The sequence below is a fragment of the Dermacentor albipictus genome, chromosome 2 (assembly GCF_038994185.2).
Source record: "Dermacentor albipictus isolate Rhodes 1998 colony chromosome 2, USDA_Dalb.pri_finalv2, whole genome shotgun sequence".
Classification (NCBI taxonomy): domain Eukaryota; kingdom Metazoa; phylum Arthropoda; class Arachnida; order Ixodida; family Ixodidae; genus Dermacentor; species Dermacentor albipictus.
Window position 1 is genome coordinate 172,725,768 of NC_091822.1, and position 27,708 is coordinate 172,753,475.

The following is a 27,708-nucleotide window of genomic DNA, read 5'->3' on the forward strand; positions in this document are numbered from 1 at the left end:
TCTATCTATCTATCTATCTATCTATCTATCTATCTATCTATCTATCTATCTATCTATCTATCTATCTATCTATCTATCTATCTATCTATCTATCTATCTATCTATCTATCTATCTATCTATCTATCTATCTATCTATCTATCTATCTATCTATCTATCTATCTATCTATCTATCTATCTATCTATCTATCTATCTATCTATCTATCTATCTATCTATCTATCTATCTATCTATCTATCTATCTATCTATCTATCTATCTATCTATCTATCTATCTATCTATCTATCTATCTATCTATCTATCTATCTATCTATCTATCTATCTATCTATCTATCTATGTCTGTCTGTCTGTCTGTCTGTCTGTCTGTCTGTCTGTCTGTCTGTCTGTCTGTCTGTCTGTCTGTCTGTCTGTCTGTCTGTGTATGTGCGTGTCTGATATTTAATTAAGGATCAATTAATAATGGAGGAGCCAGGCCGTCAGTTGCAAGGCCAAGTTACCCATTTCTCTCTCTCTCTCTCTCTCTCTGGGCGCAGGCCGGACCCTAACAGCGGCGACTGTAGCGTCGGCGACCGCGTCGGCCTGCGGCAACGGTGGCGGCGGCGTTACGGTGGTGCCCTCAGCTGCGACGACCACCGTGGGCGGCGCCAGCAAGCCCGTGCTGGTCAGGGCGTCGGGCACCGTGGCGGCGACCAGGACCTTCTTCTGCCCCGCACCGGCTGCCCTGGCTGGCGCCGGCGCAGCGGGACTCGCGTCGGCGGCGGCCGCCGCGATCGTCAAGGCCGAGCCTGTCTCCTCCGCGGCCACGGTGGTTGCCAGGACAGCGGGCGGACACCACGCCAACGCCGTGTTCAACAACAAAGGTCAGCGGCACCCCGCTTAGCCTCTTCTGTGTACGACAACTCCTAAAGGCGCCTCCCTGGCTGGACAGAGGTTATTCACAGGAAGATGAGGCTTGAGGCGTTACCAACAACCGGACGGATCAGTCAAACTTTACTTTTGTCGCTTTCTTGCCGAAAGATGTAGCTCTCGCCGCCACACGAGACGTAACACGAGACGTAACACGAGACGTAACACGAGACGCTTTTATCGCGTTCCGGGTGCCAATGGAGGCCGCGCGCGAAAGCCTCCCGTTCCCTAGCCAGACTGCGACAAAATTGAAGCCAGAAAGAGTCGGCCCAATGCGTCACTAACCACTGTATATTTTAGCACCTTCCACTGCCGTGTTAGCTGCGCTCAGCGCACGCTCTTCGGAAGAGACAATGTATAGGACAGCGACGTGCTCCTGCCGCCACTCGCACGTTGCAACGAAGCCGATGAGTGCATACGTTGCAATTAACACGTTGCAATTAACGACCGATGTTGTACAAACATATCGGGAGACAATAGGCTCAGAGCGATCGGCGGAAATCACGAATAAGTTCACGTCGATTAAACTCTACCAGAAACCAAGCGCGCTGTGCCGAAACTGCCGCGCGCAGGGTTACCTGTTGGGCCGACTTTTTGAGGAAGCAAAAGCGAAAGGGAAGGCTTTAAGGAGAGTTGGTCTGCTAAGGCTAACTGTATGACGTAATGCTCTCTCCTTGTTTATTTCCGTTTTCCGTGGTGCGGTGTGCACAAGTCCCCCGTGTACCGACGCATTCCCCTGTTGTCGGCTCTTAGCAAAGTCGAGACGACCCATTGTGGTGGCGCGTTATGTACATAACCATTTCGCCCAATGCGCCCGTCTGAATACCCCGGCTCGGCAAAGCGGTCGCTAAAGCAAAATGCGCGCCTCAGCGGATGTTGCCCGCCGTGCCGTGTTAGATATGGAGCTGTTTCCTGCGATTACTTCGAGTTCCCCAAACCACTTCGAGTCGCAGCACAGCTAATTGAGGAATGCCGAAGCAGGAAAGCACATTCCAGAGGAGCGGCCGAGCAAACAAGTTTAAGGCAACAAGTTCACGTGCCAACAAGTTCGTGCGCCGCCGGGATTAGCAGGTGGGCCTCGGACAATGGAGCATGAGCAGCCCTCCCCTTCTCCTCGTTAGAAGTGCATTGCCAGTCTGCGAGGCAAGACCGCAGAGAGCCGCCAGGTGGGACACCGCGACACGGGCGCCTACCGTTGGCTGAAAGTGGCGTCATCGGAGCGGACTCTCCCATTGGTCAAACATGACGTGACTTACAGTGCTCGAAGGGTTTATAAGAAGCCTTCCAGAGAGACCTGAGCATTCTGGGACATGCCCTGATTCCCTGATTCGCCTCTCTCGAACTTCTTGCCGCGGGCCGCAGCGTCCGAGTTGCTGCCGGCCCTTAATGACTGTACGTCTGGTACTTGTCGCTCACCTCCTTGTAAATAATGTAGAATAAATCCTCCCAAGTTTGGGTTTTCATCCCGAAGTCCGTCCCTCAACCCCTACATCTGGTTGGCAGCGGTAGGATCGCCTCCGAATGCATCAGCTGGTGGCAGCGCTACGGATAAACCTTCGTCAAGAGAGATCCTAAGGAACCGGGAAGAGCGAAGAAGAGAGAGCCTTCGTCGAAAGAGGTCCGAAGAAACTGGGAGTAGCGAAGAAGGAGCGAGCCTTCGACCCAGGGAGTCCGGAGGAACCGGGAACAGCGGACGAATGAACCGGATGGCAAGGTGCTGCAACCGTAAGTGAGCGCGTGGTTTTTTTCCTTATGATTCGCCAGACTCAAAGGTTGTGTGTTCAATTTTGATAGTTCTGGGAATCGGGAGTTTGTTGCATTGTGTGTTTGCAGAAATTAATTAAGGAAAACAGTTTTAACCACCCGTCGGGGCAGCTGCCATGGATCTTAGAAGGTTGACGAGGTTAGACTTGTTGGTGTGCGACGATTTGGGAGTTGAGGCGGACGAACGGATGAAAACGCCAGCTATCATAAAGGCGATTCAAGATAGTGGCAATGATGAGAAAAGCATTGAGCTTGCTTGGGAGGTGATACAGGAGCCACGGCAGCGTGAACGTCGTGTACGTTTGCGAGAGCGTCGTGAACTTAGGAGTAAGCGTCAGCGTGAAGAACGCGAGAATGAACGGAAGCATGAGCTTCAAGAACTTACTCTTAGGTGCGAGCGTCACGGACGTGAGAATGAATGCGAAATTGAGCGTGAACAAAAGTATGAGAGAGAGAAGGCAGCACTGATCAAAGAGATACAGCATTGTGATCAGTTATTGGCACAGAGACAACGGCTGTCTGAGAATTCTGTAGGAAGTACAGAGCGAAAGAATGAGGAAGCATCTAGCAGATTTTCGCCAGAAGCCGACGAAAAGAGTAGTGCCTGTGAGATTAGCTGCAGAGTCATAAGTGAAGGGAAAGGGCTAGCTGCTAACGATGCCTTAGTGGCAACAGAGGCCGTTAAAGGCCGCACGGAGAGCGACGAGGTGCTGTGCCAACAGATGACTGTAGAGACAGCTAGGCCAGCTGCGAACAAATTGGCACAGTTACCGAGCGTGTGCGTCGCTGGTAATGTTAGCGAGGTTGCTAGCGAAGAAAAGGGTACTGCTGACCCGACAGACGCGAGCACCCATGTAGAGCCAGATGTGCGTGCAGAAGTGAAGTGCGAACTGAGCGATGCAGTTGAGAATAGTTCTCGGGGTGGCGAGCTCCGTAGCTCACGAGAGAACAACTGCATTGTTCAGGGATCGTTGCGGCTCTCCGCCAGTCTAGATGGCCTAGATAGGGATGATTCAGTTGTTAATCATTCGGACTGTGCGCGTGAGACAGCGATCGATACCGACGGGCTGTGTGCCGATGCACAGCGTGAACTGGGCAATGTAGTAGAGAGCAGTTCGCAAGAGTGCGAGTTGTCTAGCTCGAGTAAAGCCTGCTGCATTGTTCCAGAGTCGGTTGGGCTGTCCGCCAGTCGAGGCAAAGTGAGAGTAGATTTAAATGTAAATCACTCAGACTGTGCGGGTAAGAGACCGATCCGGGCCGACGAAATGTGTACCGGCCAGCACGAGGCACGAGAAGGCGACGTGAAGGCGAGTGCAAAGAGAAAGCGCCGTAAAAAGAAGCGCGGTAAAGACCGAAAGACGGTAACTTTTGTAGCGCCGCCAAAGTTGGCGAGAAACCCGAAAGGGCAGGGCGCGAGGAAGAAGGTGCGGTCGTCACTGACGATGTTGACGCATCGAAAACGTTCGAGCCACCGGTCAAAAGGGGACCGCGAAGAATGTTCTGCACGGACGCGGACAAAGGGCACGAGGCTGGTAAACTCCTCGTCGTTCCGTAGTTCTTTTCATAGCTCAGCGTGCAGTTCGAAGAAACGCAAGGTGGTAGGACGAGACCAGGTGGGGAGTAGCGACGCGGTCAATCGAGTTTGTGTTGAAAGCGGGGCGCGAGGACGCAAATTGGCAGGAGACCGTAACGTCTTGGGGGAGCTGATAGTTAGTCAGCCCCTTTTGTTGTTCCTCGGCAGCCAGAGTAGCTTTGAAACTGCGACCACCGCGGGTTCTACTCAAAGTATGAGTCAGACGTAAGCGTTTGGAAAGGGAGGCCAAGAGCCCTTCCGTAGAAATGAAGCGAGTTGTTTTGTTTTTTATTTTTGAGCATCGGAAAGTTTTTCGCGATTTGAGACTAGGATTTCTTTCAATATGTAAACGTATGGGCTTTGTTTGTGTTTTCGTTCGAGAAGCTCGAGATTTGAAAGATGCGTTTTAGGTAAACCTGTAGTCTCGCGAGGTGCTCATTAATAAGTAGATAGGCTTTTTTTTGTATGTGTGAGTAACCTGAAGGTCAAGGTTATCGTCGAAAGGCCTATGGTAAAGCGCGTGTGTTATTTAACCTTCTTTCTTTTTAAGTGTTTTTGAATTTTCTAAGGTTAAGCGCGTAGATTTTCAGTGAGTGCATGATTTGCACGGAGAAGCGTTCTTAGTTCCATTAGCGCGTGTCCTGTGTGGACGGAAGGAAGCAGACTTTATGACTGGGTTTCTAGTGTGTGTGGAGGGCAGCCGTATTCTGACTTCTATTATAAGTACGCGTGGAACGAGTTATTAAAAGACGCATTAGTTTAAGGGTTCTGCGGAGTGTGTAAGTCCGGCAAGTTTAATTGTTCGTTTACGTCACGTGTCCTGTAGGACTTTCAGGGAAGAAACGTGAGTAAACGTAAATGAAAAGTTTGCCTACAACGCAAGTACGCGTTCTGTTTAGTGACCACAAGGCTAGTGCGCTTGTGATTGCGTACTTGTGAGGTTGACCAGATTGTTCAGTGGCACCAATACGTGCGATAAGTACGCCACTGCGATAGATTGGAAACATGCTGTTCGTGTAGTTAGGCCACTTAAGTTATGTTCGGCTGTTTTCATTTGTTGTTTGCATCGTCAACGACCTTTTGTTTTGCAACAACAATGGTACCCTGGTCTTGTCGGCAATCGAGGAGAAATGGATAGCTGTTTGGAGGGGTGGTTGGAACTGTCTTGTCAAAATTGGGGAAATGAAAGATCAGGGTTCATTTTGACTCAGTAATAGCCTGGCGAGTCAGGGGTGAAGAGCCTGCGCTTACACATGGGGCAGCGCTGTGTTGTTTTGTTTGTTTGACGTATGTTCTCCGGGGCCCAGGATCCCGAGGGTTGTCAAACGAGGCTCGACCCCAGTACCCTGCAGCTTCTTTCAGCGTTCCTCATGGCCAGCGAATTGAGTTCACCGGCCATTCAGAACAACCGGGGCGAGGACGAGCTGTTAGATATGGAGCTGTTTCCTGCGATTACTTCGAGTTCCCCAAACCACTTCGAGTCGCAGCACAGCTAATTGAGGAATGCCGAAGCAGGAAAGCACATTCCAGAGGAGCGGCCGAGCAAACAAGTTTAAGGCAACAAGTTCACGTGCCAACAAGTTCGTGCGCCGCCGGGATTAGCAGGTGGGCCTCGGACAATGGAGCATGAGCAGCCCTCCCCTTCTCCTCGTTAGAAGTGCATTGCCAGTCTGCGAGGCAAGACCGCAGAGAGCCGCCAGGTGGGACACCGCGACACGGGCGCCTACCGTTGGCTGAAAGTGGCGTCATCGGAGCGGACTCTCCCATTGGTCAAACATGACGTGACTTACAGTGCTCGAAGGGTTTATAAGAAGCCTTCCAGAGAGACCTGAGCATTCTGGGACATGCCCTGATTCCCTGATTCGCCTCTCTCGAACTTCTTGCCCCGGGCCGCAGCGTCCGAGTTGCTGCCGGCCCGTAATGACTGTACGTCTGGTACTTGTCGCTCACCTCCTTGTAAATAATGTAGAATAAATCCTCCCAAGTTTGGGTTTTCATCCCGAAGTCCGTCCCTCAACCCCTACAGCCGGTGGGTTAGTGCGCTTCTGCACGCTACGCCGTTAACGTCGGCGTTACTGCTATCGGCTTTTTGGTAGTAGTATAGTCGTGGTTGACCTAACTGAGCCTCACCCCGCACGCTATCCGCCCTGAATGTGTTTTGTTGGTCTTAGCTCGACGACTGCCGTGACGTTTTCTGGGTGTGTATAGATACGCCGGTTACAACGTTTATCGATTTCGCTGGGACTAGGAATTCCTGACTGTCAGAGAAGGAAATGTACCACGCGAGGTGAATAGCCATATTTGAAGTTTCAAGAAAGGTAAAAAGAAAAGAAAGAATACTCTTTAACCGTTTATTAAAGTTTCGTTCGTCGCTTGTCGTTCTTGCTTCCCCGTTGGAATGTGAAATTTCTCGGAGGGTGATCGGCAGTTGTTGATCGAATGCAGACAGGAAGCGATGGACATGACAGGATGGAAAGTGGACAAGAAATATTTATAGGTAAGCTTATCTATATACACGGCAGATAAAACAACTGCATTACAACTTGAACAATTGAGAAACAAAGTCTCACTCTTCGACTGTCTCAGTGACTGTTAGAGCCCAGGCTCGTCTTAACGTACATGGTACGCAGCCTCACTGATCTATTAGCAATCCTGGTTTCAGCCCAGTCTGAGCGATAGCATATCGTCCCAGTTATTATAGCTCAAACATACTAAGAAAATGGGCAATAGAGCCGTTGGCCCGTCGCACGGATACAGTTGCCAGTGAGAGTTAATAGTTACAGTTTCTTAACCCACAACACAAAGGGATGGGCTTATTCTTAAAAGTGAACATATTGGAAAGCAAAACTGTTTTCCTTTTTTCTAAAGCTCCGTTCCCCCTCTCCTATTTCCATGTAGTCTGTGATGGCATCAACAAAACACGCCAAGCTCGCACAATTTATTGCCGGGCCATCTCAAACGTCGGTGGGGTCTGTACTCCTCAAATGTCTCGGAAGCCGGGGTTTCAACACCGCGTACCGCAGCCCCACTCAGGGTTTCCCCGCGTGGGAGAATTATGACCGTCCATGCCATCCGAACCTATTGTCTGCATGACGATGTTCTCCCATTGCGCCCCTCGCATGCGTACTGCATCTCTGCGGCGCACACTGTAAGTCGTCATTCGATACCCATCCGGGCTTTTCTCAGCACTCAACAACGAAGCCCGACGGTTGCCTCCCGAACGCGTAGGGTAGTAGACTCCCGCTCCGTTCATGCAGCACGTTGTCAATATTGCTAGATCACTTATGGAACTATTGATACGTGCATACTGCGTGGTGCTTGTGAACGACGCATGCGGGCGCCCCGATGAAGACGACGAACAAACACTCTCTGGCTCTCGAGCTGTCGGTTGAACGGGCCAGCGCTGCATTATCCTTTGTAAACATACTTTGTGAATAGTCTCCAGTTGTTAATCCTTCGTTCGCGTAACATGTTGGTGGAGGTGCGGGGTATCCTAACACTATAGCACTCTAAAAAAAAGTTTACTCCTTTAGGGGTGTACATCTGCCACACGACAATAATCGTCATCTGCCTCGCTTGCGTTTCCTTTCTCGAAAACGCCGCGCCCGCTACTTTCCCGTCGGCAATGCTATGTCACGCTGATAACGCGCATGCCGTTCGTTACTGGGAAGTACCGGGCTCGCAGCGTTAAAGAAACGAAATGCGGACAAGACAGATGACGCTTAGCGTTGTGTGGCGAGATACGACTCAAAGGGTGTAAACTTTTCTTAGAGCGTACACTCTAAAAAAAGTTTGCACCCTTTGGAGTGCATGTCTGCCACACAACGATAATCGTCATCTGCCTTGATGCGTTTCCTTTCTTGAAAACGCCGCGCCCGCTACTTTCCTGTCGGGAATTATATATGCCATGCTGATAACGCGCATGTCGTTCGTTACTGGAAAGTACCGGGCTCGCAGCGTTAAAGAAAGGAAACGCGTCAAGGCAGATGGCCATTATTGTTGTGTGGCAAATATACACCCCAAAGGGTGCAAACTTTCTTAGAGTATTATGTATTATGACCGTCGGCGGAATGCCCACTCAGTGCGCACGAGACCGCGTTCTTCGAATCCGTTCGGCGCATCCACACCGCGCGCCCCTGGCGTGCGCCGTGACTCGCCGCCCGACACCACGCGGGCCATCTGACCCTCATATAACACAAACGGTTGCCCCTCTGACGTGCGGGGCAGTGCCCCCCCCCGCCCCCCTCGCTACACACAAATCACGTGGGCGACTCGCGACACTTAGGAAGTACAAAAAACAATCATGCGGCCTTACACGTTTCTTCGATTTCCTTTTATCGCACTCCGCTCAGGTTGGGCTGAAGACGGTCACACCGGGTGTCCCACTAACTTGAGCCAAACATTAAAAATATGCGAATATTGTAGACTGACATGAAAATATTCTGATGCAGCTTTCTCTAGCTCAATACATGCTACATAAAAGTGTTTTTCCAACCGTGAGAGGAGTCCACCAATACACGCAAAGTGCCTCGAGCGGTCAGTCGCGCGTCAATTTTTAGACAGACAGACAGACAGACAGACAGACAGACAGACAGACAGACAGACAGACAGACAGACAGACAGACAGACAGACAGACAATAGATAGATAGATAGATAGATAGATAGATAGATAGATAGATAGATAGATAGATAGATAGATAGATAGATAGATAGATAGATAGATAGACAGACAGACAGACAGACAGACAGACAGATAGATAGATAGATAGATAGATAGATAGATAGATAGATAGATAGATAGATAGATAGATAGATAGATAGATAGATAGATAGATAGATAGATAGATAGATGGATGGATGGATGGATGGATGGATGGATGGATGGATGGATGGATGGATAGATAGATAGATAGATAGATAGATAGATAGATAGATAGATAGATAGATAGATAGATAGATAGATAGATAGATAGATAGATAGATAGATAGATAGATAGATAGATAGACAGATAGATAGATAGATAGATAGATAGATAGATAGATAGATAGATAGATAGATAGATAGATAGATAGATAGATAGATAGATAGATAGATAGATAGATAGATAAAACTTGCTTTGGACATAGCGACTCGAGGAAGTGTGAACACAACTTTTGTCGGGCCTTTGTTCGCGCCTTGTTCGCGCCTCACGTTTCCCGCAGTTTCCGGGAGCACTCGGTAGTATGGTGGAGCAGCGTAAGCTTACTCGCTCACGTCGTCGCACGCGCTGATGGTGAGAAAGTGGCGCGCATATTTTGGCGCGTTTGTCACACCGCCGCGCCATCGATATTCCTTTTCGTCGTTGTCGTCGTCGTTGTTACCGCACCTGCCGCTTTCCCGGCATCGCTTCCTCGCCGAGAGGAGAAACACGAACCCGTCGCCATCGAGCAATTCATCCCCCCCCCCCCCCCCTGCCCGAGGCTTTTCTGCAGAAAGGAGGCCTGGCGCCTCAGCGCCGCGTTTCTTGTCTCCCGCCGCGAGCAACCATCCCAGGGTCTCTGCCTACACATTGACGTTGTTTCACGCGGAAACGGGAGACGGTGTTTACTCTGCGATCGCGTACGAGCGAAGGAACCTTTTTTTCTCTATGCAGCCGTCGATGCAGCCGGCGACGTCGGCGCTTCGAAAAAGGAGTCAGCGAAGTATTTTCGTGCGTATCATTCGCACCGATCCCGCGCTTTGTTTAGGCGGATCTGTTGAGCCTCCTCGGCTTCCGCGAGGCTCGAGAAAGGGACGGTTTCCAGTGCTTTTGCACCTGACTGCGCCAAGCCACGCAGATACTCGCTGGTGGTCTTAAGCAGAGCTCTTTTTTGTTGTTGTTGTTGTTGTTCAGAAACCTCTCAGCCTGTTTTTCGTTTCCCCTCCTCTCCGTTGCACTTTTTTTATTTTTGCGCAAGTAAGCTGATCAGCGCGCACCACCAAGCTGTACCCTGTTCATACTCAAGAGCTTGTTGCAACTTAAACAAACTTGTTTCTGGAATAGATGTACTTATACATTGCTAAAGACAAGTTAACTTCGACTATAGTCATCAGTACCGTTGCATTGTTGCATTAAACACTCTGTGGCATCATGGCGTACACCTATATCTGGCCTTCGACTTTTTGGCGAATTATGAAATATGAAAGCGCCTCAAGTATTTAGCTTAGAGGCCAGAAGCCGGCGCCGACTATAATTCTTTCTTACTTCCCCCCCTTTAATTTTTTTTTCGCTGAATTTCCTGGGCAACTAAAATATTGCCTCATCCCTCTATTCTTAAAACGACCTACGGGGCATATACACTTGACGCCACTTCTTGAGGCCATTTCTTTCTCTGTGTACGTCCGTGCGAAGAAAAACAATCGATGTTTCGCCTCGTAGCTGCTGCATATGTATGCGCTTCTGTTGTTGCAGAGGGACGGTTTAAATAAAGAAACTGAAGCAGGCTGTTTTTGCTGGTCGGTACGTTTCCTACTGCTTCTGCTTTTTGTTGTTCAGTACTGCTCAAATCGAATCCCATTGCGTCGACAGGCATGAAGGCTGCTTGGTTGGTTTCGGGTGAGTTGTAAGAATGAGTAGAGAGATAGATTCCCACTTATATTGAAAAACTGGAAAGTTATTCTGTCCTCCTACTGCGGCTATAGGATGACAAATGCACTCTTTCTCTTGATCAGTATGCATTGTTGGACCGTACAAAATTAACTAATTATAATAATTATATAATTAGTTAATCATAACTGCATATATAAGATATGCACTTATAACAGTAATAATTACTGTTGTGGCTAGCAAGGCTCGAGGATCATTGTAGAAGACATTGCTGTCTTTTGTATATACGGCATTCCCTTTTTCATTGTCTCTTCTTCTTTCTCACTCTCCCCATTCCTCTTACATGTGCAGCGTAGCCAACTGAACAATGTCTATGTAACCACAGTCTCTTTCTCTCTCTGCACGAATACTATTAGAAAACACTTCGACGCTTGAGCATTTCTTTCTTCCTTCGTTTATTTCTTTCTTTTAGAAATTAGCTACCTTCAAATGTAGTTGCGGCATCTAACGTAGATCTTATGTAAACTGATCTTTAATAAAAAATGATTACATGACAGCGCTGGGATTAATGAGCATCGTGATGCGAACGCACGAAAAGCAAAGAGGGAAGAGACAAAAGGTTACTTCTGTATATAGAAATGCGGCGTTTCGTCGGCCGCTAAGGGTCCCCTACGACTGAACAAGGGGTCGTTCCCCCTCAACCCGGGGGCGTTCCCATCCAGTAAGCGAACGGGGAATGCCCACGCGGGAATAACCCGCAGTGGGAGTGCCCTTCCAATTCTCTCAAGGAGTAAGACGTTTCCTTTCTGTGTGCGCGCTTTCCAGTGATAAATGCTCGCTTCAGCGACCTATTTTTCGGCGCAACTTGACTAAGAGGGAGCCCGCGCATCGAATTACTCGAAAGGGCGAACCGGTGCGTTTCAGACGTCACTTCCTCTTTTCCCCGCCTCCTGTCCCTATCGGCGCAGTTGAACAGAGAGACATCAGTCCACTGTATCTACCTTGTCTTCTCCACGAACTCGCTCCTACTTTCTGTTTTGCGAGGAAGCTTTTAAATCGCGAAGTAAAGGGAACTGACTTTCAAGAAGCTGTGCCCGACGTTCCTGGAGGGCGATTTTTTTTTTGTGAGGCAATGCGGCGAGGAAATAATGGAATTGTTAACGAGCTGAAGTAGATTTTTGTTGTTTTCGCTTTTATAAGCTTTCCAGACAATAAATGAAAAAAAAAGAACATACACGTTGGCGGAATACATGAAAGAGCAAAGCAAGTAGTCGGGCTAGACCGGTAGGTCGCTGACCCGAAATAAGCGGGCAGGGGCAGAACAGATACGGCGTGCTTCTTTTTTTAAATTTTTATTCCTTTCTTCGTTCTCCAAAAGTGCCCTCCATTAAACTGCCGTAAATTTTGAACGCGCTACTCTTAAATCGCTTCCCTTGAAAGCCCCGCTGTGTGTGTCTGCCCCGTCGAAACAACCGAAACTGCCTGTGGCTGGGCCAGAACTTCAAAGCAATGAGGCTGTGCGTGCCGGCCGAGAGTGCGGTTCTATACTTCCGAGCTTCCTTTGATGTTTTGCTTAGATATTCCCGCGTGTGTCGTTCACTCTTCAAAGGTAAGGAAAATTAAGAAGAACCGCTGTTGCGATGGCTGAGCGTGCGGAAATGAGCTCGTTCTGCAGTTTTGTTTTCGATTTTACCGTTTGTCAATTTCATATATGTAGTGAGCGCTGCCTCGAGGGAAATTTTAAACAGCACTAAATATCTTCTCTTTTCCTTCGTCTGTTTCCGCTTTTCGGTGAGCAATTCACTGCGTGACGAGATAAGACCAAGCGTCTAATCTGCGTCGCTTTGGCTTCTTTCTTTCTTTCTTTCTTTCTTTCTTTCTTTCTTTCTTTCTTTCTTTCTTTCTTTCTTTCTTTCTTTCTTTCTTCCTTTCTTTCTTTCTTTCTTTCTTTCTTTCTTTCTTTACCGCCTGCAATTTTCATACAGAGCGGCGCCTTTTATGAGCCCGGCGTTTATGAATTTGCCGCCTGGTGGCATCAGTGCAGACCCGAGACTCCGTCTTCTCGTTCTCTCTCGGTGTCGACATATTGTCGTCCAACGTCCCCGATTTTCCATTCTGCTGTGCGCGCCACTGGTATGACTCTCCATAGGGTTTATAAAGCGTATTGATCTGTTAGACTGTTGCGTATCCTCGTTTCCACACGATTGCTGTGTTTTTGGAGGGCAAAAGCCTCGCCCTCTCGATACTAGAATCGGCGCCGAGATTGCTTCGCGGGCCCCTCCCCTCCTCCCTCCCCCTTTCGTTCGTGGAGACATCTGTTTCGATTCGGCGAGCATGGGAAGCGAGAATCGGGAGTAATACCATTTTGGGGATGAGCAAATAGCCGAGTTTGATGCTCGTCGCCCAAAATTGCGCTACAGAAAGTAGCGAACGAGGTTTGTCGTTACCTCGGTTCGAGTTTTTAAATCTTTTTTTGCAAACCCTTGTTTTCCGGCGCCTCGCAGATTTACACTGTGCGTTTGTCTTTGCCCTATCGGTTGCCTCACTCTCGTTTTTTTTTCTTCTGTGCATTCGTTGTTTTCCGTTCGTCTGCGAGTATCAGGGCCCTTATTAGATTCTCGAGAGGACGATGTACAGGTGCCACACTGAGCGGGACGAAGTGGCGGACGCTTGCTGCCAACATAACGAAGCTCTGAAGTATTTCGCCATGTCTCCAGTTTCGTTGGCTTTTGTTGGGGTACTGTTCTCTCTCTCTCTCTCTCTCTCTCTCTCTCTCTCTCTCCCTGTTATTAATTTATGTATCCGTCTTGAGGGGGGGTGGGGGTGCACCCATCTGTCGGCTCTCGTTGGACTGCAAGCATCGTCACAGAAACAGTATATAGCCACACGGCTTGTCAAACGTGCCTGTTGCGCCCTCTTTGCTAAATGGAAGCACGTTATTGTACAAATACGGACAGCGAATGCATGGAGTGCAGAGACTTCGCGGTCGTCGACGCAATTTGGGATCGGTATAGAACAGGCGAGCATCCAGGCTCTAGGTACACTGTTGCTTAGATTGCAAACCCTGCGATTTTTGTTTTTGGGTCTTCGGTTAAACGGATAACCGATTCTTTCTGCTCGAAATTTTAGTTTACTCTTTGTCGAAGACAGAGAGAGAGAAAGAGAATGTATAGAAAGACATGAAGGTTAACCAGAGCTAGTTCTGACTGGCTATATTCCGTGAAGGAATGGAGTACGAGGACAAGAAGAGAAATGGAGCGCAAGGGGATAGAAAGAGATCAGCACAAATAAAGTTACTTCGTCAGAGAGAGAAGAAAAGATAGCGGAAAAAATGTATGGAGGCGAACCCTGTGTACGTCTGGTCTGCTATCCTACGCAGAGGGAAAAGCGCCTAGTGGATGGAAAGAGAGAGAGAGAGAAAAACGGAAAGACAGCACTATACTTGTACATAACTCCGTAACGGAACGTCAAGTCTACAGGAGGCGAATAAGGTCTGTCGGATTCGGCAACTGCACTAATTCACGCGTCGCTTTCTGTACTCGCAAGCATGTACTCGCGATCCAGGTAACACTTGTCACCGAGAAGTTACTCGTGCACTAGTGCAATACTTAAAGTGCACCGGCTTAAGAGACCGTTTATAGTGTTCCTGTGTATAGTGTCCCTCCCACACGCACTTAGTGCTTACTCTCTCTCTCTTTTTCCTCTTTCTATTCCCCTTTCCCCCACCCCCAGTGTCGGGTAGCAAATTGGGTGCTCGTCTGGTTGACCTCCCTGCCTTTCCTGTCCTTGCTCTCTCTCTCTCTCTCCTCGAGTGCAGGTGATAATACGTTGTGCGTAGTTGAAGCTGCTGGTCGTCGTAGCGGCGACACATGCAGATAAGACGGCACTCTCTTCACACCAGAAACTGGCGCACTATCGTCTGTCCACCCATCTCACCGAGGACGGGCGACTGACCGATTAACCTTGCGAGTAAACAGATTGATGCTTGATTGATTGATGATGCTTGAGTGATCGTGATAATTGTTTGAGCTCGTATAAGCAAATCCAGGCAAGCGTCGGCACCGACATCCCCGCTTCTAAATTTTTTTTTTATTGACCTGATGGAGGGAGATCTTGCTGCATAAATGCGGCACTGGCTACTACTTGTATTTTGAACAGGTAGTACAGTTACAGATGTGTAGTTTTGCATGTTTTTGCACGCAGTTCTTTATAACAACAGAAGAACACTTCACATAGCGTTCAGATCAGCACAACGCTACAAAGAACCTTTCAAAGCAACAATGCGAACAACAACACTATCACTTAATACAGCGATATCGCACTCATTCAACGACTAAGACACGGTGCCTGCGCGGATGTCTCTCAGGACTTGGCGCAAAACACACCCACGCGCGCTGCATTTCAAGCCATCTGAACTTATTGCTTTGTCTGAGTCGCTGGTGTGGCACTAAAGGCAAATAGGACGGTTTGTTTTTTATTCAATGTCTATGTACAACATATTATCAGTTTTGTTTTTATCTTGCGTGCATGAACTTACAAATTTGAATAATTGATAAGCTACTCCATTAAAATGTTCCATCGGATTAAAATTTTTTAGTCGATGCCCCGCCTTACGACTGTACTCAGGCAGTTTCGATACTTCTCTTAAGAATGCACGCTTTAAGCCCTTTAAGCTCCTGAAGTGTCGCTGGCTGACTTCCAGCTCCCCGCCACTTTAAGACAGCGCGTTCTCGGCCCTCGCCTGGAGCTGGTGCTACCGCAAGGCCGCTCGCTCTACAATGCAACATCTTTGTGTCACTTGTGGCTGAGAGTAGCGTTCACGAGGCCTTATTAATCCCTTTCTTTCAGTATCGATTCAGGACTTACGTTGCAAATAATTAATTTAACTCGGCGATAAACTATCTTCTCTCCATTGTGTAGTCACCCTTCGTTATTACACGCAGCTGGTGACGTTTCTAAATGCATCGAAATGAAAATTAAGGGAAACTTGTGCAGTGCTTTTAAGCATGCATATGACACGATGTTAATTCGTTGTACACTCACCTTCTTACGCTCTTCAAAGATCCTTTTGAACCTCCCTACCTTTTCTTCCCTTCTTTTCATCCTCCTTCATCATCCTCCTTTTGATGAAATCTGACCGCCATTGCCTAATTTATCGTAATCAAGTTACCGCTGCTAGGAATGCATTATCATCATTATTATACTTCGTCCTTTATTATTTAGTTACATTTTCTTTATTTTCCTTCTTTTCTTACTGTACGCGTGTGCCAGAATTTAGACCTGAGTGTTGATATTGGAGTAATAAGTTATCTTGATTGATTGATTGATTGATTGATTGATTGATTGATTGATTGATTGATTGATTGATTGATTGATCTTAACGCAGAATTAATGGCATAGTTATCTTTGGGAAATCCGTATGCGTCATGAAACGTCTGGAGCTTCGACTAAGTGCACAAACAGGATGAACAGCGAGTTGTTTGGTGACCTCGTGCCAGTTCTGCCTTCTAGTTAACTTATGTTGAACCACTCCCGACGTCATGCATACGCACATCTCCGGTGGCTGCATTATACCTAATTCGTTCGTCTCGTTTATCGCTGCTCCAGAATTAAAAATTCGATCCTGAAAGCTTTTTTTTTTTAAGGAACGCACTTAAGTTCGTTCGTCGTTATCTTTCAGGCCGTTGCTGACGCAGAATTGTTTTGCGCAGCCAGCTGGACTGCCGCCAAATCACAGCGAAAAGTAAAGGCATGAATCTAACGGATGTGCGCCCGGTCAATCAATTACTGGCTCGCTTACTCGCGTGTTAGACGTACCGTCATTCTACTGACACGCTTCACCGACAAAGTGAATGTTTCCTAGCAATTATTAAAGGGAAATTGCTGGCGCTACGATCGCTCGGCTGTCGTGCGAATGGCAGACAAGCGAATTAATTTGTCTAATCTCTGTGCGTCTGGCTTCAAACGTTCTTGCGGAGTTACAACTTATATATTTCCAATTTTCTAATCAATCGCGAAGCTTTATAAACTCAGCGAATTAATGCATCAGCGCGCATGCGTAACCGCTGCCAATTGTTGCATTTATGTAACGCAACATTTTCCTAAAGGTAAATGGTAAGTTCGCACAGTCACGAGGTCGTTTGAAGCCAGAAGGACGGAGATTAGACAAACCCACGCACAACCCACCATTCCCACGCTGGCCTGGCTGAACCGACATATTTCCATGTCCCGTAAGCCCTAGCACCAGGGTTATCTCTGGTAATTTCTGTTTTTTTTTTTTGCGGGAAATTCTTTTTTGTGCCAGCGAAATCAGAATCTGCCGCTCGCTCCTACGTTCTCGTGGTCAAAGTACGCCGTACAAGTGACGAGCATCTTTTTACGTGGCAGTGGCTTATTAGAAAGACTTATAATGATACCGTCCTTCTTTTTTTTTTCGCGCCTTTCTTTTTGTTTTCACTCTTCTTTCCGTCTTCCCCTTTCCCTCCCCCTAGATGCAGGGTAGCAAGCCGGAGGCTTTAATAACTCTGGTTAACCTCCCTGCCTCCACTCTCTCTCTCTCTCTCTCTCTCTCTCTCTCTCTCCATCGGGCACGAGCCGTATGTCCGCGCGGCCCCTACCTCGCTCACTCGGACTCGCTCTCGTGCGAAAGCTATCTCGGGGAATGCAGCTCCGCGTGTAACGCACCTACTACTTTGTCTCAACGGCACCGTGCAGCGCTGCCGAACTCACGGGGCTGGCGTGGGCCAGCGGGGAGAGACGCGTTCCCGCAGCAACGTTCCCCCCGGCCGAAAGAACTTCGAGGCACCTTGGTTGTTGCGTGGCTCGCCGACGATGGCCGATCATGCGTGGGCACGGTGCCCGCGGACCGCCGGGCACATTTGCGAAAGTCTCCTGCGGGATGCGAATTTTGGATTGGCTGGATGCGCGAGCTCCACCACTCGCGATGCTGCACTTAGCTTGGCTTAGCTTGTACTTAGCTGCACTTAGCGGTTTAGCCTGCACTTAGCTGCTTAGCTTGCAATTAGCTTGGGCTAATTGCTCGCGTACGCGCGGCACGATTATATACACCCCCTTCCGATCGCACCAGTTGTGGTGCCCGACTGCTTCTTTATTTACAGCGTAATGACGCCCTTCACCAGAAGTGACTCCTTTGCTACCGGCGATTAGGCGGGTCCCTTAGGCTGTGGCGCATCGACGTCGGATCGACTTCATGCCGGTCGTTTGATCTGTATGATGTCAACGCGAAGGCAATGAAAAAAGAAAACACGCAGAGCAAAAGCATAGGTTTCATTAGTGCTGCTTATCAGCCTCAGACGGCTCCTGCTGCATGTTGACTCTTCAACTCTGCAGAGACTGTAACCTAGGTGACCAGCAGTGTGTCGTCGTCGTCCCTCCTTTGTCAGTGCGTTCTGCTGAAAAAATTTTATGGTATCTGCAACAGGCCAGATCAGGCAAACGCTCTGCTCAAGTAACTTGGAAGTGTGGCTTAACCTGGCGCTTCTGCGTGGCGTGGTTGGCGCACGTATGGAACGCTTCGCCCCAGTGGAGCGTCGGTGTGAGAAATGTCCGTTGACCGATTTGAGCCTCTTATTGACACGGCGACTTGGACCAGGTACTGAAAGTCATGTAGCGCATACTTCATATTGCTTTTCTCGCGTGTACTCCCGAAGTATGCCTTGTGCTACGCACTTTTCTTCCTCGGCATTCTTTTAAGGCGCAGTAAAGGAAACTTACGACCGTATCATCAGCGTCATACCTCGGAAGGAGCTTCGTATTTGGGGTAGCCGTAATTGGCTTCACTCGCTGCCCTCTGTAGTCGGCCTTCGCACGAGCAGCTTTCCATGCTCCCATTGGCGTACTGCGAATTCATGAAAGGGGCCACCGTGTCTCTATTCTGATTTGCTTCTGACTTACCTCTTTACCTCTCCCTCTGTGTAGGGGAGCCAACCAGACGCTTCTGCTTTAACCTTGCCTCCTTTCCCGGTATATTTTGTTTCTCGTTTAGTCTTATAACTCACGGCGAAGGCTGGATTGAACGCGCGAGTCATGTCCGGTGCAACCGACGCCATCTCAGCCTACTCGGTACAGCTCACGTGGCCGTTCTTTTAACGTTGATGTTCACCATCCATCAGCTTTATTTGCTTGCTCCTTTCTCTCTACTTTCACTCGACCGCTTGTCAGCCGTCGGCGAGGATGCGCTAACGTTCCCCACCTTCTATTTTGACTTCCATGAACATCCTTCTTTCTGTACTCGGCACGTTTCTCCTTTATTTGATGTACTTTCGCGCACAATCGGTTATGTCCATGATTCGGCCGACACGATTGCTTCAGTCCCTAAGATATGTCACCAGGTTTTTCACCCTCGTCATATTTGAATGCAACCAAACAATTCTGTCGCACCCGGCCGCAATTCTGTCGCACACGGCCGCCTTCTCTTTCTCTCTTTATTAAGGGGGGGGGGGTGGAGGGGGACCACAGCACGGCCAAGATATAATACAGCGTAGTGTTGGCTCCAGGAACAAGAGCAGCGCATATACATCTTCAATGTCCCACGACGTCCTGAGAGAGATGAAAAGGGGGAGAGGCCAATTTCAAGGTCGAGCTTCTCACTTCGACACCGTACTGACGGAAGGCGAAAACGGGGACAGAAGACGTAGATTATGAGGATAAGGTATGACGGTTACCGATAAAACACGTGCATGATGTCGCATACAGGCGTTACAAATGCTTCGGGCTAATGGAGAGCGGCTAGCAACGTCTTAAAGCCTGCATTAGTTGCACGGCTGTTTTAGCCACAGGTTATTGAAAACAGCAAGCAGCAGCTGGCAAGACGCTAATCTGTTGCTTTAGCATCACCTTCGAGCGGCAGTCCAATGCTGACCTTGCGATGTGCCGTTGTTATTCGGACCGAGGCTCTTATCCGTAGTTTCTCGATAGTAACCAGCCCTCGCTTTGCAGGTAGCGACAGCCGAAGAACTCTTGTACTCATCAGGAAACAAATACTCTTGAATTGCAGTGGAGGCCACTATAAGCGACTTTGAAAGTTATTAATATATATATATATGCTCACCATGAAATGGGAGAGGGGAGAATGTGCTTTCGAATTTGAGATCTGCGCGTGCATTGGTTGCAACTTATCAAGAGGAGGCCACAAAAGCTGTAGATAATCTTCTCAAAGCTTGGTCTCTTGTAAAAAACGCCAGACTACAGACTCGCGAACGGCAGTACAACGATACATATATGAGTACGTTAGTGGTGTAAAAACAACCTCTTTCGGTTCTATATTTCTGTTTCTTTTTCTTTCATCTTTGAAGTGTCTTTGGCGTCGGCCACTGCGCACTTGCCTTCACGCGCTGAACAACACAAGGATGGCAATTTCTTTTACACCCTGCTCGTTCTCTGCCCTGTTCAACTGTATTCAAAGCCACTTGTGCAACGTGAAAGCACCGCACCGCGAAGTACGAAAACTTTGGTAGAGGAAAGGTAAATACACGACAAACAGTTGTTCCTGGAAAAGGGGCATTGCCATTGTTTGCTCTAAGAGTATACGCTTAGCAGCAGCACATGTGGGCGGCGACTGAAAGTAAGCGAGCGTCAGTTCATATACCGCGAACAACGCGCAAGGGCTGCCCGGGTACATTGCCTCTCGCACAATCGCCGTTTTCGCTCGACATTCCTTTGTGTATCCACGCGCATTCCACTTCCAGCACGCGTGCCGGCGTAGCCGAACCCCCTCTTTTGTAGCCGCCCCTCCTAACATATCGATCGCGTCAGGAGGTACGTGCATCGCCGGGTGACCGCCGGCCCCAGCGGCTTGCGCGGTCCGCACTGCCGAACTAACGGCCGGGAGCTCGCCTTGCGTAACACTGTCAACAGCCGCGGTGCGGCCTTCGTTTCGACTCTCGAGCCGCCCCTGCAAGCCGTGACGCGAAGGAGAAAACAAGAACCAGAAGCCACCTAGGCGACGGCGTTGTTTGCCCTCAGAGCTCCCCGCTCTCGTCACTCCCTCGTTCCTAATGGCATCACAGCGACCGCGGGCTGCCTCTGCAGACGTCGCTGGGCTTCGTCGCCCGCTGCTTTTGCCCGCCGGTTCGTCAGCGCCGAGGAATAAACTGTGACTCGTTTCCAGGGCCAGTGTTGCGGCAACGAGGCCTCCACCTCGTCGCTCCTCTTCGCCCCCTTCTTCCACCAACTTATTCCATCGTCGGGTCACCGTTGTCCCCGACATCTGGTCACTGATTTCATTGCCGCGTGCTTTCTCGTGCGATGCCTTGGACCCTCTCAGACCTTCCTTCGCTTCGCTCGGTCGCTACACTTTGGTCGTCCATCCTTTGTTTGGTTCTTTTTCTGGGCTCTTTGCCCTGTTAAGCTGTGCTGCTGTTCCCGTGGTCCTTCTGCCGTCGATAGATATTTGCTGAGAAGGGATGACGTTTACCGCTGCTTCTTCGCGTTGAAGAACGGGGAGACCATGGCTGGCGTGCATTTTTTCGCTCTCTCTCTCTCTATCCCTCTCTCCTGACGCCTCGCTTCATTTCCATTTGCACAGTTGCATAGTTAACTATTTGTTTCATTGAAAGCAGACGGCGATCATGATTGAGAATTTTGAAACACCCTATTCCGACACACGGAAGTAAGTGTTCTAGAGTCTATAAATGCGGCGCGCTCTTACCTCTGCCTCGGGTAGAAACCTAGAGTGTGTTGCAGTTTGTTGACGAGAATTCTGCTCTAAAACTTCAACTGCTGAAAGTTCCGTCCTGGTTCTCCCGTCGAACGTGGGACGGCACCTGGTTTGAGCTGTCGCTTTAGAAGCAAGTGAATCTGTCGGCGGGAAGCCATGGCGAAGCGAGAACGATGTATTCAGCATCTTGACATTCAGCAACATTTAGTGGTCAAATTATTTCAGTAAATTTCTGCAAATCGGAGATTGCTTTATGAAATGAAACGATGACATCCACGTCAGTGTTGTAGGTATTTATATACGTTTCCTCTCCACCTTGTGTAAACACTAGGAACGTCATTCTTACTTAGCTGCAGCGTACGGATCGCGTGCTTTGAAACAACGCCGACGCCGCTTCCCGTAAATACGGCTGGTAAAATTAAATTTGCGCTTCACTCGACGGCCGTGTCTTAACGGAAGAACCGAACCAGCAAGCTTTCTTTCTTTATTTGTATTGCCTGAGTCAAAACATTGATTCTGCGTGAGCTTCAGCTTCTTCGCCTGTGGGAACTTAGACCTAACACTGAAAGACCGCTAATGCTTTTTTTTTTTCTCAATGTATAGCTCGAGCGAAAAGCAGCTCGCGGTACCTAAAGTGCTTTCACCTCTTCTTCCCATCTCGTCCCTTTCTCTTTTTAACCTCTAGTCGGGACGAAAATAACAAAGTTTCGAGCTTGGCTGTGCGAAGAGATTTCTGAACACGTCGGCGAGCGGATCAGGCATTAGAGCAGTCAAAACACACATTCGCTCGCGAGGCCGGTGGCCGGGCGCTTCTGACTCGGAGTGCCCCCCCCCCCCCCCCCCGCGTTCTTTCCTTTTGCCATTCAAGGCCCCTTAGGCGCCGCTGAAAAGAGGAGCCCTCTTCGGGAAGCCGAGCCTTACCCTTACGTCGCTGGCGAGGACGTCCTGAGCTGAGCCTCCTTCGACTCCACGAGTGCCTCCCATATGAGCGCCTAGGCATCTTCCTTTTAGCGAACAGCGAGGAAGCGGGCAGGCAGGCGAGCCTCTGGAGGGCTTTGCATTTAGGCGCTCAGGGCTTGGCTGCCCGGCAGATGCGGTTCTCGATAACGCGGTCGTGCGCATTTCTTGTGTGTTTTTTTTTTCTTTAGTTCCTGCGCCACGGTAACCCGGAGCGCTGAAGGAAATCAGAGAGAAAGAGCGGGCCAGTGAAGCGCCTCTTCTTTCTTTTTTTCCCGTGCTCGGCATTTAGGTAAGCTCTCGTGGGCAGGATGCTCGCTCTGTTTACCGACGAAACTTCTTTTTGACACTTTTCGCGAAGAGCGACGTTTGGGGATGTCCACCTGATCCATGGAACTGTAAGCTGGTCTCTTCGGTCCTGCGCTTCTTTCGTTATGCGCGCTTTCGGTACTCCTGGCGCGTGTTCCTTTCATTACACAAGGGCCGTTTCCCCCTTAAGCACCCCGTCTTCCAAGAAATAAAAAAGAAACGAAAGCTCTGTCGGCCTTCTCGTGCCCTAGGGTATCCGGCTGTCGAGGGCGCACGACAGCGGGGTTCAGACTCTGTGATACTCCCGGGCGCTACTTTCTTCGCCTGCATGTATGCGCTGATAGCTGCTTTGTTTTGTGCGCGAATGGTGCTTGTGGTAAGAATGTTATGTCTAGTGCAAGTGCTCTTCTGGTAACGTACCACCTTGAAGTTCAAGACATCGCATCAGTCTACATCGACAGCCGCGGAGATTGCTGCTCTTCGTAGCGCACTACGCGTTATTTTAGAGGAACCACCTCAAAAATGGATCAAATTCAGCGACAGTAAGGCAGCTCTACATTGCTTGCTTTCCGCCTTAACCCGTGGACCCCGCGAACAACTAGTGCTAGATATACGAGAGCTCCTTCATCGCCTTGTCGAGCAAAGACACGACATCACATTTTAGTGGCTCACTAGCCGCTGTGGCATAATGGGTAATGAACAGGCCGATGAAGCGGCTCGATCCGCTCATGAAGACGGTGTGCAGGAGGCCAGTCCCGATGTCAAGAACAGATGTAGCAGCGAAACTTCGAGTGGTTGCATATGATCCCTTACAATCGTTGTGGAACGCAGGTATAGTTTCCAGCACACACGTCTACATCGACTGGACCCCTGTCTGCAACTTCATCCTCCACCTGGACTGTACCGACCCGAGGCAACGGTACTTTACCCATTGTGGCTTAGCGTCGCATTTACGAAGTCGTTTGCTTTCCGCATCAGATGGGAGGATAGTGCTGCGTGTGACCACTGCGGCGACGAGGAAACTACACAACACGTTCTTTGTCATTGTCCCCAATACAACGCACACAGGCAGCCACTCGCGACCGCGTTGGCGTGTCTTGACGACCGGCTACTTACGGAGCAGGTATTCCTGGAAAGCCGACCTATACGGTCGTCACACCACAAGACAGTCTTGAAAGGCACTCTTGAAATTTTTACATTCGAATGGCCTACTCGAGGGACTGTAATTCCATGGGCATTCACGACCTTCACTACATTTTTTCCCGTTACTGATAGCGGTTCGAAAGATAAGCTCTAATCCATGCTAGCAGTTTGTGATTCGTTAGTACAAAACCTAATTTATGTAGTGGTTTATTGTGAGAGACTGTGTCAAATGCCTTACTGATCTCCATGTATATAACGTCTGTTTGTATTTCTTCATTTATCGCGGCTGCGAAATCGTGCGTAATTCCAATTAATTGTATGTTAGTGTAGTGACCTCGTCTAAAGCCGTGTTGAGTGTTTGTTAGTACTTTGTGTTGTTCAAGAAAATCAACTATATGCTTATAAATTATGTGCTCGAAAATTTAATTTTGGTAATGAAATGGGTCGATAATTTGTGATATTTGATTTGTCACCGGATGTGTACAATGGTTTGATTCCGGTTGTCCTCCACTCGTCAGGCAATACAACATCTTTCAGAGACTTATTAAACAATATAAACAAGTACTTGGCACACCATTCTGCATACCTTTTTAAAAAAGCGTTTGGGATATCATCCGGGCCGGGAGATTTTTTAACGTCTAGTTTTAGCAAGAGGCGTTTAGCAGAAATTTTCACGTCCGGCATATGTGGCAAGGACATATTGAACATTGGAATATAATTATTATCTGTCGTAAAAACAGATTTGAAATGGTCATTGGTTGGAGCTATATGGCGGGGCACGAGAATATGGACGGGACGACGCCGCCTCTTCTTCCTACTTCTTGAGTCCCATTTATTGCGGCGTTTACTTCTGACGTGAAGTTGCGCCTGTTAAGAGGAAGAAGTTCTTTTTTTTTCTGACAGCGTCATCCCATGCGCGCGACGCGAGTGGAGGTCAGAAAGGCGTAGCAGCATGATTGCACATGACCGGCCATTTAGGATAGATTAGATTATGGGGTTTTAGGTGCCAAAACCACTTTCTGATTATGAGGCACGCCGTAGTGGAGGACGCCGGAAATGTCGACCACCTGGGGTTCTTTAACGTGCACCTAAATCTAAGTACACGGGTGTTTTCGCATTTCGCCCCCATCTAAATGCGGCCGCCGTGGTCGGGATTCGATCCCGCGACCTCGTGCTCAGCAGCCCAACACCATAGCCACTGAGCAACCACGGCGGGTTGGCCATTTAAGCTTCGTATGGCGTTTGACGCACGTTGTCGCTTGCTCTGCATCGCGCTTGGATAAATGACGAGAACAGCGGGGGTCGTCGCAGGTACAGAGAAACGGGCCAGCTGCCTCACCGAATAGCGTTGAAGGTTTCCGTGTACAGAGAGAGAGAAACAGAGCTGCAGTGTGTGGGCCTTTATTATCCCTGCCGCGCTCGTGCAAGACGTGTTCTCGGACGTTATAACTGCGCGGCCGATTTTTCCGCGAATCGTTTGAGCTGTGGCAGCTGACCTTTCGCGTTGTGCCTTGTATAGGAGACCTGCATATGGCGTGCACTCGCAAGGATGCACCGTGCGACTTGGCCAGCAGCGCGCTACTGCGGCGCACGGGTTGATTAATAGAGGGGCGCCCTTCGGGCAAGTCTCGTATTATTCGCTTCCCGTTGCGTTAATGGTGCAAAATTTGGGCGCCGAGTTAGGTCCCTATAGCTGGGCGCGCGGCTGCGCCTTCCCATTTGTTTCGTTCCTGCCGCTCTCCCGTTGCAGCATACGTGGTAGTCTGGCAGACATTCAGGTCTCGTACTTATCGCACTTCCGCTATAGCACTACATTGAATGCAGGACGCTTAAATCGTGCTTCGTCGTGGAGGCTAGCGGCGGTTCGCGGTTGGCCAGTGTCCGTGGAGCAGGTCAATCACGACAGCTTACGGCGATGCTGCTGATGGTGATAGTGAGGGGGATTTCCCCTTGCGCTAGCACTTGCATGTACCATCATACTTTATCCCCTCCATCCTATACTGTTCAGGGCTCGTAATAAAGAAAAAAGTTTTTGTGCTAGAACTATTCGTAAGAGCAGATGCTAGCCAGTCGTCACGTTTGAACAAAGTGGCCGGCCAATGGGAAACAGCCTTTACGAACGAAAAGCTTTGTGAATTTGACCCGTAGTGTTCATGCATCTATAGTGAGCGCGTGGTCACATTCTACTGCAGCCAAGTACCAATTTCTTTTCGAGATGAGTTTGTTCCGATAAGCCGCCGCTGCTGGCCCTGTCAAGCTATGGCACAATTAGCCCAATTCGTCGGCACTAACGACGCTAATTCCTCTACTGCACCAGTTGACTCTGGCGTTCCTCAAGTATCTGTACTTGGCCCCCTACAATTCCTAATTTACATAAATGACTTACCTAGTGCTATTACCTCTAGAATTTGTTTATTTGATGATTACTGCATGATTTACCGTAAAATAACTAACCATTCAGGTATTCACTCGCTCCAGGTCGTTCTCAGGAGCATACTTGATTGGTGTCACATTTGTAAATCGGAACAAAACATTAAAAAGTGTGCGTCTATGAGAGTTTCTCGTTCGAATACAACCTGTGCAACTTAATATCTTCACAGTCATCCCCTTGAAAGCGTAACATCCTGCCGGTATCTCAGCGTCTATATAACTAACACGCTGTCCTGGAAATTACATACAGAACATATAGCATCAAAAGCGAACGAAACTCTGGGTTATCTTCGAAGAAACCTTTTTCTTGCTCCATCATCACTAAAAACATTATTATGCACCACGTATGTGTGACCACAAATGGAATATGCTTCATCTGTATGGGACTCTGGACAGGTCACACTAGCTCTCGTGCTGGGAACTGTGCAGAATCGTGCAGAACTATCATCGTTCGGCTAGCGTCGCCCAAATAAACACGCGTTTAAATCTCATCCCACAAGCTGCCCGCCGAAAGCACACCCATGTCTGTTCCATAAGATTTTCTACCATAACTCTAATCTTCGCTCCCGATGGATTCAGCCAGCACCCTTCATTTGTCATCGCCGAAATCACCTACGAAAAGTCTCGGTGCCCCATTGCAACGCCGTAACATGTGCACAATCATATTTTCCGAGAACGTGTAAAGAATAGAATTCCCCACCCGCATCACTGATTCTATTCCGTTTAAAAATGTCCTTACAACGCTGATTACATAATTACCGCTTTTGTGTTTTGTCCATTAACTGATTTTAGTATCCTGTTTTGGTTCACTGCCTAATATTATTGTTCATCAACTGTCTTATAAAGTTGTAAGACAATTGTTAATATTTTAAATCCTGCTTCCTCAACTGTTTTATATTCTTGCATGAAACGTGCGTTGTGTTCTTTTTCATTGTTGTGAATTGCCCTTCCCTTCTGAGATGTACTCTGTACCCTGAGGGTAGCCTAAACAAACAAACAAACAAACAAACAAACAAACAAACAAACAAACAAACAAACAAACAAACAAACAAACAAACAAACAAATAAATAAATAAACATATACAAGCTATACACAAAACGCGGCTTTAGTGAGACGCAAACGGGGGCAATCACCGCTCTTTCATCGCCATTTCTAATCGACTGCTATAGGATACTGGCCACTTGTGTGACGTCGCGGCTGAGAATGCGAGTACGTCGCATTATAAACGTTTTTTCTTTTTCTTTTTGTCGGCGAAGCATTTTTGCTTGCGAACTGCTTCGCGCGTTCGAAATCCTTGTTCACAAATACGCTAGAGCAATTCAGTGGAACATGCGCCTCCGCGGTTATGATGGCGGATATGTCGTCGCATTTAGAGAGACA

At 48.6% G+C, this 27,708-nt stretch overlaps 1 protein-coding gene across 2 annotated transcripts in view; it reads left to right on the plus strand.

Moving 5' to 3' along the window:
• Camta (Calmodulin-binding transcription activator) overlaps positions 1-27,708 on the plus strand; it is a 560,381-nt gene that overhangs the window by 140,173 nt on the left and 392,500 nt on the right. For both annotated transcript variants that reach the window (XM_065430476.1, XM_065430477.1), the window contains exon 2: positions 534-860. In XM_065430476.1, coding sequence (XP_065286548.1) covers positions 534-860 — 327 coding nt within the window. The remainder of the gene's footprint in view (positions 1-533; positions 861-27,708) is intronic.